The 10,842-nt window shown below is 34.4% G+C and overlaps 1 protein-coding gene across 5 annotated transcripts in view; it reads left to right on the top strand.

The window, feature by feature from the left end:
• The window catches only part of ATP9B (ATPase phospholipid transporting 9B (putative)), a 165,419-nt gene that overhangs the window by 110,293 nt on the left and 44,284 nt on the right, over window positions 1–10,842 (top strand). For all 5 annotated transcript variants that reach the window (XM_080610367.1, XM_080610365.1, XM_080610364.1 and 2 more), the window contains exon 12: window positions 6,025–6,185. In XM_080610367.1, coding sequence (XP_080466493.1) covers window positions 6,025–6,185 — 161 coding nt within the window. The remainder of the gene's footprint in view (window positions 1–6,024; window positions 6,186–10,842) is intronic.

Raw genomic sequence — 10,842 nt, 5'->3', positions numbered from 1 at the left:
ATGCCTTCTATGTAAAATTTTGTGTACCTAGATTGTTTTAAATGGAAAAAAAAAAATGTCTGAAGACTTTCGCTGTATGAATGCTTTTGGTTGTTGAAGTCTCCAGTATGATTAGTTGGCTCAGATTATTGAAGTAATTATTCTAAATTGATGGGTGGTCTCCACTGATAGCTTCTAATAGGAGGAGGGGTATGTTACTAATACAGCACAATCTCTGTCATGGATGCCAGAGTTTAAGAAGCCATTAACCTTTTCAGTTTTCTTAATATGCTCTGTACACGTTTTTATAATTCCTGTGCATGACAAATAGAGAGTGAAGTCAGAGAACATACGGCCTCACAGCATCTCACTGCTGGCACCTTAAGGTACAAGTCTATGACTGTATAAAGGTATACGCAGTGTAGCTTTTTGCTAAGAAGGAAATGCAGTATTTCAGTACAAAATATGAATTATTAAATTCCTTCGAATAATTTAAATTAACTTTTCAAACTAAACGGGGTAAAAGCTGTCGGCCAAGGAAGATCATACAGAAATACAGGTCCCCCTATACAGGTACAGTGCAGAGCTTGCTTCTGAATTACCAAGAGAGAGCTTTTGAAAACAGCAGCTAACACCAATCGTGAGCACCCTCTGCTGACCAAACTGTACATGGCATTTGTTAAACTGCATCTAAGTCTCTGTTTTTAGCCTTTAGTCAAATTAGAGCAAAATACTGAAAAAATGTAGAGGCAGATATCAATGACTTGGCTCCATTGTTGTATTTGAAGACTGATTTTAAGAAAAGAAATCAGAATGAAGTCTATTTGGAGACATTTGGATAGTTGAACAAACTTCAAAACTGTTAATGAAAATCAGATTTATTGTCAACTCGATACTAAGAATGGTTCACCTTCAGTTTCTCTGATTTTAATCTTTTGAAACATAATGTTTTATTACCAATAGATTAAATCATTGGTGTTAGGATAAATCAGGACACAATTGAAAAAGACACGCATAAGAAGGATATGATGTCTGTGGCCAGCATTTGTCAAAATGAGTGCCTTACTTCAAGCAACTGAGTCCACTGTTTAAGTACAGTTGTGGGTATAGCTCGCTTCGAGTTTTTACTGTAAACTGAACTAGAGAGGGCTAAGCACCTCTGAAAACCTGGAGAGGAGTTTCAAGTTTCACATTTCGTATCCAAACTCAGATGAGGATGAGTCTGTAAAAGGCAGCAGTATGAAATGGACAAGTAAAAAAGGCAGACATACAAATCTCTATCTCTTTATCTTTGTTTTCTTTTAGCATTACAGGTATTACTAGCTACAGAAAAGGTAGTTTTGTTCCTAAGGTGATTAGTTTATTTCAGACGAACATATTATGCAATTATGAATAGCTTGTTAATGTAAAAACAGACAAGTCAGAAAAGTAACTTCAAAATGTAATAAACTTATTATGCTTTTAAAAGCACTTAAAGCTCTGTTTTTGAATATCCATCAAAACATTAAAAAACCCCTGCATTATCTGCTTGCAGCTTCCTCGTCTTCTTTTGGATGATAACCATGTATTTCTTCTTCAGTTTTAAAATATTTCTGCTATTTTAAATGCCTGTTGGATACGGACTGTTTGTTTCTAAAGATACAGATAAGTAATAGCAATTTGTTTCCTTGGGGATACAATTAATGCTAAATATCTAAAAGTGTTCCTTGGAATCAGTGTAGAATAGATGCAATTCAACTCCATAGACCTGCAATATTAACATAATGACAAATATTTCAGTTTAATCAAGGTCTTCTTGGGTCTTATTTAAGTCAGGTAGAATGCCCCCCCACACCACCACTATTATTGCTTTAATTCTAAAATTAATAAATCTTGTAATATGTTTTTAGTGCTTCAGAAAATGTTTTCAAGATTTGACGTTGTTCTTGCAGCTAAACAAGTGATCTGAGAAAAAGCAGGAATAGGTGATTTTTTTTCACTAAATGGTTACTTTGTATCTTTCAGTGTTTTATTCGCTTTTCCTACTTTTGAATCTACTGCTTAAAAGAATGAGTAAGATATTGATTAAAAGTGTAACATACAATATGAAAGATTTGGTGAGTTTTGTGCTAATTAAGACAGGCTTTTAGAGAAACATATTGGTCAAACCATTAATTGAGTACAGTGAATTAAGAAAGCATGCTTCCTAAACTTGAATTCAGGTGCTTTGCTTGTTTTGATTCATAATTATCTGTGGTTATCTGGATTGCTGAGCATGCAAGAATTTGAATCATAAAAATAACCTTAGAATTAGGAAACTTAACAAGAAAAAACATTTACAGATTCCAAAGTTGCTGTACATGTTTTTAGTGTCAAATATTAAGGTAAATGGATATGGATGTGTCTACTGAGTCTTTAAACAGGGATTAATATTCCCAGGGACTATGGGAAAGGTTTAACAGATTATTGGAGAAAGCCATAGGGGTTCTGATATATGCAGCTAACTGTATATAGTAATTTGTATAACATTTATTTTTTAATAAATGATGAAATGCCATGAATCATCTTTTTAGGCAAAGCATGTTTTTCTCAGCCCAAAAAAAGAAGATAAATTACTTGTATTTTAGTAATTTTAAATACTTACCTTACTTTTTCCATAGCTGTTACATCTAAATTTAGACTAGAATTAATGAAAATGTGAACAATTGGCTAGTATTCAAGGTTTAATAAAGTTCAAAGCATGTATTTAGAATAGGGAAGAAAAATTTTGCGTATGGTGCAAATTAAAGTCAAAGTCTATCGCAATCACACATACCCTGAAATTTCATTGTAGCCAGTATGGTGTTTGTCAGTGCAGAACCCAAGTGATTACTGAAATATAATTACCTTTGCAGAAGAATCTGGTTGCAGGGGGAAGTCTCTCCTAAGATAGTGCCTTAATACTTGAACACTATTAAAGTAGGATGCTTGAAAAAGTCTATATGGGAGCAATTATTTCTAATGCACTTTAAACTGTAATTGAATTAAAAAAAATGGCTGCATTAGACTATTTTGAGAAAACTACTGTTGTGTAATGTTGAATTATCAAATTTTGCATTTCAGTATTCTAGTGGGTTTTTTTTCCATATTTTCCAAGCAATACACTTTTTATTATGGTTGAAGAATTGTTCTATTGCTACTATAATAGCTTCAAAGGATTACCTTTCCCAGAAGTTAAGCATATAGGGCAGCAATAACAATATTGCTGTTCTTTTTCTAATTCAGTAGTCAGAAAGGGGTTTTTTTGTTGCTTTCAACTTCTGCTAATTCAATCAAGATTTTTTTATGAGATAATGATTTATACCTTATGGTCCGAAATGTGAAGTTTAGACCTTTAATCATTCCCTCATTCAAAATAATGTATTTTAAAAACCTGCAGATTTTTTGGTGCAAGTAGACAACTGATGGTATATTATTTTATTGAGAACCATTAGCTATTTAAAACTTCCTGCATAAATTAAAGAGGAGCTAAATGGTTTTGCGGTTGTTGCCATTAGTAGCATTTTAGATTACACAGGCAATTATTGTGTTCATTATCATAGAGCAGCCCCTTTGCAAAACTATTGTGGTTGTCTTAGACATATGAACAAATTTGCCCTTGGAGATTCAAATTTCCAGTGGTGTGTTTAATTTTGTTAACACAGTTGTTTCAAATAGAACAAATATTATGACAAGTAGAAGAAAATTTGCTTTTCTAATATTAGAAATAACAGTAAAAGTGGAAAATTACTCCATTTGTTAATTCATCTATTTCTTATATTGTCATAATTTTTCTGGTTATGATTATTTTCAAAAGGAAAGAAGTCACTTTCTTAAGATGGTATATTTTACAAATGTCTTGATAAAATCAATGTAATTAATGTTACCCGCTTTTTCAGTGTTCAGATAAATTTTAGAGAATGTTAGTGAATTTCTACATTAAATGTATGTGGAGAATTCAGCAGTGTTTCATTAGTTGGAGTGCAGAAGTTGTTTGAGTGGAAAGGTACAGAATTAAACTAGGTATATTTCAGTACATTATAGTAACTAATTTTTGAGAAATTCAGAATGCATTTCTGTTAAACTTTCTTTGTGTGCCTTAAGATTTTGCAGTTGCCTTCACTTGCCATAATAAATGAAAATATTAAAATTGACTGACTAATAATATGACCTACATTAAAAAGGATGGCGTTATTAGTAACAAATCAATTGTTCTTGAACAAGAGATTTATTGTGTGAAAATTTTTCATCATCAGCTTCCTTTATTCTCTTAATGTAACTCTAAACACATTTTTGTTGGATTCCAAACTTAAATTCACATCTGTCTTCATCAATTAGAAAGGTATTAATGCTTTGAATTAGCTACGTATCAGTGTGCAGTGGACTAAATTTAATGTTTCTGTCCAAAAAGTTGCATTCTTTCCAAAGAAGCTCTTTATTCATTTCTGTTCTGGGGTGGGACTTTTTACGGCAGGGGGGGACACCAAAGAAGGAGCAGAGGGGAGAGATAGGCTTTCACTACCATGATGCAGGGAAAAAAAGTGTGAGGTAGTGGTTATGCATATTGCAAGACAGTGATTCTTTATTTTATTACAAAAAAAGACCAACTCTAGAAGGCCAGATTAAATCATTCCTTTCACTTTTTAATGGGATTTGGATGAATAGAGTAAAATATGCACTTTGCATTCATTGATAGCATCTTTAGGTTGAGGTAATTGAGTCTTTTTTCCCTGACTGAATGAATAATGACTTCATCTGATCCTCAGCGAGGCCTGAAACTTAGGCTGCCTTTGTCAAAGCAAAAAGATCTGGGCTTTGAAACATGCTCTACTTCCCTGGCTTCATTTTTCTTCATTTTAATCCAAAAACCTATTTTTCTCAATAATTCAAGCATAAACTATGTAGTAGTTGAAGCAGCGGAAATTGCAAGATATTTGTCCTCGTTGTGCTGCTTTTTAAATGCAGCTGATAAATCAGCCGCTGTGGTCTTCAGCTGCCTGGTTCTCTAGGGAAGGGACAGCCCATGTATAAGCAAGATTGCTGGAATTTTTAAGAACTATATTTAAAGTGGTTCTTCTACAGACTGTTTGTTATCTAAGGAAGTGTTATGTTTTACTGGTCTTTCTGACAAGACTTGGAGATAAAAGGGGCATCTGTGATCGGGTCTAGGAAACCCTCACATAATTTTCCCACATACATTACTGACTACAAGAGCATCCCAAAAAGTGGAGTATAAATACTTAGCTTAGAGCATACATTATTGAAATGGTGAGAGTCTTAGTTACATAGCTTAAAAAATATTTTTTCATGAGAAACAGTGGATGAAAGATAGCCTCTCTTAATGTTTTTACTAAAATATTTCTAAATCAAATACCTTTTTGCTTGTGAAAAGTTGAAGCCGTTTTTACTCTTGTTTTGAAAATGGACATTCCACTTGATTATCATTGTTTACTATTATATGGAATAACTGAAAGTTTCGTGCAATTATAAATTATTTCTATGAAATAAGTTCAGTTTCACAGGCTGGTATTGGAGAATAGGGCAAGTTACATGAATGAGAAGGTAGCTCTGCTGCATTTGTCCATTGATTCTTGAATCTAACAGGTTTTTGATCTTCTAGCAGTAAATAAGCAGTAGCTACTCTAGAGATATAATATACAGTGCCAGTATTTTTGCTGCATGCGTGGCAGAAGGTTGTTCCTGCTTATTTTTAACTCTGTCTTTTCTTCTTGCCCTCTGGTGTTACTATCCTGGATTAGGGGATGAAGGAGATATGTGTTGGATGTAGAGGCATTCAGAAAGCCTGTCTGGGACAGTCCACAGTGGTTCTGGAAATTGTTACTGTCCTATAACTGGGAAACATCTATTCCATGCAAGCATAGGAACAATAATCAATTCAGTTATCAAAATGCAGTTACTTGCTACAAGTACATGGATTTTTAATAGGTAGGAATAACAAAGCCAATAATAGCTAATTGTTTGCCCTGCAGAGGTGTCAGTTTAAGAAAAACTCATGACTAATAACTTGATTTGTACTTCTTACTCTAGGTTGGCCTGCTGGATTTGGAGTTGAATCAACTGACCAAAGCCCTGTTTTTGGCTTTAGTTGCACTATCAGTTGTTATGGTAACCTTACAAGGATTTGTAGGCCCATGGTATCGCAACCTTTTCCGGTTCCTCCTGCTGTTTTCCTATATCATCCCAATCAGGTATGTATAAGAATGAAAGAAGAACACAGATGTCTAATTTCACTGAATGTGGCTTTCTTGAAATTTATACTTGCTTCTCATTGCAAAGGAAATTGATCTTATCAGGAAGCTGAAAGAGAAGGTGCCAACAAATCTGCTGATTCTTAAAGGATCACTGTACAGAAAACAATACTGTTGTATTTTTTTTTTTGTATAATGTTCATCTTGCTGGAGTAATCAGGATATCTAATCCTTTACTGACATAAATGTATTAATAAGGATACAATCTTGGTATATTTGAGAACATGGATTTAGGAAACATGTATTTGAATGAACTCTTCGATATTTTTGAATTTTATTTTTAATGCCTTAAATACTGAAAATGTTCCATTTCTCTGGTTAAAATACAGACTTTTTACTACAACAATGATTAATTTAAATGGAATGACTGAATAATGTAAGTGCACTTTTACAGTGAGAGGACTTTTAAGATGTGTAACCAAGTAGAGACTTGCCCTGAATTAATTAATTCATTAAGCATGAGTACTGTATATTCAAATTGCATATAAACTGGAACAGGAAATAATATCCCTGTCTGTAATCAAGTCTTCTGTAGACACAGAAGTGAGAACACTGACCCTAAAATGATTTTTTTTCGTTGAATAGGTATTGCCTACGCAAAATGGAAATATCCTCTCCTGTTAAAATACTCTGTATTTAAAGTGATAGTTAATTTTAGATGCTCTCTGGAACTCTTCAGTTTGAGATAAGTCATTCACTAAGAACAGTGGCTCGCCACAGAGTTAGCAGCAACTAAACTGTCAGTAGGTTGAAGATCTATCCCCTCAGGTTTGCACACAATACTGAAATCCATGTAGTATAAGGGAAAGAAGAAAAAAAAAAAAAGGATTTAATTATGAATTCTAATCTTCTTACATGACTTTGTGCTACTGTGGACACATTTATTTAAGTACATGTCTGCGTGAAGGAAACTGTGTCTTGTCATATTTGACCAGTATGGTACTCAGGAAGTATCTGTCTTAAGGTTTAGAACCTAAAGGTTTTTTATGCTGCTTTTGTGTAGCAAGAGCAACTTTCTCTGGTAGTTGAGGGAAAGGGCTCCAGCAAATATGCTGGAAAGTGTACAGGTCTTATTGTAGAAACTGGTCACTTTAGAACAGTTTCCACTTCCTTTACCTGGCTCTTGTTTTTTATTTACACATTTGTGTTTCAAGTTTGTGATATCTTTCTAAACAGTCAATGTCATAACTCTCTTACTGCTTGTGTGATGTTGCTGTTTAGGTCATATCATCGTTCCCCCCATACACACACAGTTACTGAGTATTAAGCAACTTACCCACGTGAAGAGGCAAAAATGCTAAATTCAAGTTATAGTCAAGTCTGCATATTGATGAAAGATGCACATAATCATCAAAGACATGTAGGGGAAGGGAAAAAATGAACTAAGCATGTAAAAGATTACTTATTGGTCACTGTTCTGCCATAACAAAGAGTTCAAGCCAAAACTTAAATCTGTCTGTTAGCCGTCATAATATCTTTGTTACTGGATGCAAGAGAATTAAGAGCATATAGGTGGTGTAAGTAAATTTGACTGTGTTTTGTAAGTTCAGCATATACCACTGAGAAACATGTTGGTTTATTAGCTTGTTTTCAAATTAAAAGTTCTTTAGTGGACTTGGAGAATAGTTCTTTTCCAAAAATAATTTCTAGGATACATCTAATCCCATTTTTCAATTGCTTTTAAATTTCAAAGCAAAAATATCAGAGGATGTGGTTGGCTTAGTTCTGAGACGGACTATGTAGTTACTCCATGAAGATCAGATAGGAATCTGTGAGAGAATGCTTTTCTCTCTAAAGGTTTATCTGTTTCTATACCACCTTTTTGTCAATTCTGCTCATTTGTATACAGGGTTGCTTCCCACACTGTCAGCAAAATGAACAACTCCAGTCATGCCAGAGTTGTTCAAATATAACTACACTTCTCTTCTTTTTTTCTGGATGTTAAGCATGGAAATTACTTTTTCTTTAGGCTGTATTTAGGGTGTGAACTCTTGGAGACAAAAATGATGAGGCTAATGACACTGAAGCACCAAATGTTGTGTCTTCTCATGATTTTTAATATAGCTATATTGGAGAAATAATGAACTTTTTACTGTTAAAGGAAATGAATATGGGAGAATCCAATTCATAGGATTGACTGGTATAGGCAAAGAATATCTGAACTCGTGCACACATGAAATGTGATGATTGAGAGTTCTAGAGATTTCAGGAAGTTTCTGAACATGAAGGCGTTTTGCAGTTGTGTTTGGCTTTTGGTTTGAAGGGCAAAGGAAATTCCAGGTGTGCAATGAAAATAATTTTCCATGCCCAGGCACATTTGGTGAAGATCATTGGGAGGAGGTAACAAACTGTTAGCAGAGTTTAACTGATTTCTGTACAGTATCTCCTATAATTAATAGGAAGAGGAACATTTTTGCTGTGGCGAGCAGCTTGTTCAGTGTGATTCAGCTGCATCCTAAATACTCCTCTCAATCAATGTTGCTTCACTGTCTGAAGTTAGAACCATTATGCATAAAATGTTTTGAACAGGCCCACATTACCAGAAATGTTTGGCCCTTAAAAATTATATTCTGTAACTGACGTTTGGTTTTCCCCTATGGAGGAAGCATGGCCCAGGGAGCCTCCGTAGGCAGTCTGCCTTCCTACAGAGTTAATCTGTTTGCATTTCTTAAAATTGATTGGGAAAGGAGGATTGAAAGCGAGTCCTTGACAGACTGTCCAAAACTATATCAGTCTCCCTAGGATTATGCTTGCCCCTTCTCTGAATTCCTTGGTATTCTAGTTGGCTCTTAGGTACTGAGCCATTCTGCCAAAATAAGCTGTCCCAAACATCTGGAAGGAACTGTCTTGCACTTTAGTTTAAGTTTTGAGGCATTACCTGGCTCCTGGCTTTTTTCTGGGTTTTTAAGAGGAGCATTTAAGAAAAATGCTTCAAGTTATGTCAATCTTTTTTCAGTGGGCAGTGAAGAAAACACTGCAAAAAAGTCTTGTATCTGAAATGCATTAATATCCAATCAAATCTGGGATTATAGAAATTGGAATTTGTATGTATTCCCAGGATCCAGGGAACTTGCACCTGTGCGGGATTGTAGTGTCTTACAGCAGCAAGCAGCTATGCTGCTTTAAATCGTATCATAGTTTGTGCTGTGTTGGAGCTCTAATTTGTGTAACATATGGATGTGTTACATATACAGCATCAGTACATGTAGTCTCACATACACAGGTAGAATATATATTAGATATATGATGCAAGTCTTTCAATGCAGAGGAGCTAAAAAGCTGCTCAAAGTAGTTAAGCAGTCCTTACAAATGTGCATCATGCTTCTATACCATACCATGAAACATAATGAAACCTATATAGAGGCTGAAAAATATTATATAAAGCTTTTTGATTGTTTCTTGGCCAATAATTTTAAAACTGTTTAATAGTGTTTTCTAGTTAATGTGTAAAGTGTCTAATGTGTAGTTTATGGCTGTTTCAAGCAGGCAGAGATATAGGAAGGTTAGGAGCATAACCATAGGGGATTGAATACCGTTTTGGGTACTAACGTGACCCAGATATCTTCACTATTTCACTCAGAAAGAAGTCCTGAAAATATAAAGACTATATCTCAATTACTTCATTTATTTTGAAAGTTGGATACCTCTATGGATACTCATACTGTATTTGAGGTTTTGGCAGGGCATTTGTTTTGCTACAGACTTTCTGCTTATATATAGAACGGCTTAGGATGTTCAAATAAAACTCATACTATTTTGATTCAAATTCATACTTGAATTTTATTTGGTATAGTATCACTTTGTTCACAGAATCATCTATGCTAACTTCATTAGGTCTTGATTGCTTTTCACTGAGTCATGAAAGGCAGAGTGTTTCTGGAGTTTCGAAATGTATGTGTCAGACTTTCTCCGTGAAGGCCTTTGGTTATTGGCAACTTTGTCCATTTTGGCTAAAAATCAGAAATCTTTACATGGAGACCCAATTGCTGTTAGGGAGAAAATAAGTTTAGAAGTCCTGTAAATACTAATTCTTTAACCTAAACACTACCAGCGGCTTTGAGGCAATAAAAGCAAAAATATCTGTTCTTGTAGTAAAAAGTAGTGTGGATTCTGAAATGTGTAATCGATTTTTTTTTATTTTTTTTTTTTACCCCAAAGCTAAATTGCAGAGAAAATCCACCCTGGTTCTTAGTGGAATAAATGCCCAAGTAGGATAACAGTTGCCTAAGGTTTGTCTCCTCTGGAACTAGTGCTGAGGTTGAGAGACAAGAAACTTTTCATTATGATGTTCATTAAATATGCCTGTTCTCTGCAACAGCCTTCAAATACCATTATTAACAGACTGTGTCTGAAGACTGCTGTTAACTGATTTGGTAAAAAATCAGTTACTGATGCAACAATATGCTAATGCTACATATGATGCAGTTCTGCGCATTTTCATTGATTACTGATGAGCATGGGAGTCTTAAATTGAATGAAATTGAGAAGGATTTAAAAACTGGTAAATTTAAAATGGTTTTTGGTTGCATAGTGAGGTTTCTTGAAGTCCACAAAGGGCTTATGAGAAATGATAGCTAATATTGTCAGGCACTGAAAA

Source organism: Psittacula echo (assembly GCF_963264785.1).
Source record: "Psittacula echo genome assembly, chromosome: 2".
NCBI lineage: Eukaryota > Metazoa > Chordata > Aves > Psittaciformes > Psittacidae > Psittacula > Psittacula echo.
Note: the sequence above shows the minus strand (reverse complement) of the source record. Positions and strands in the feature narration are given on the sequence as shown.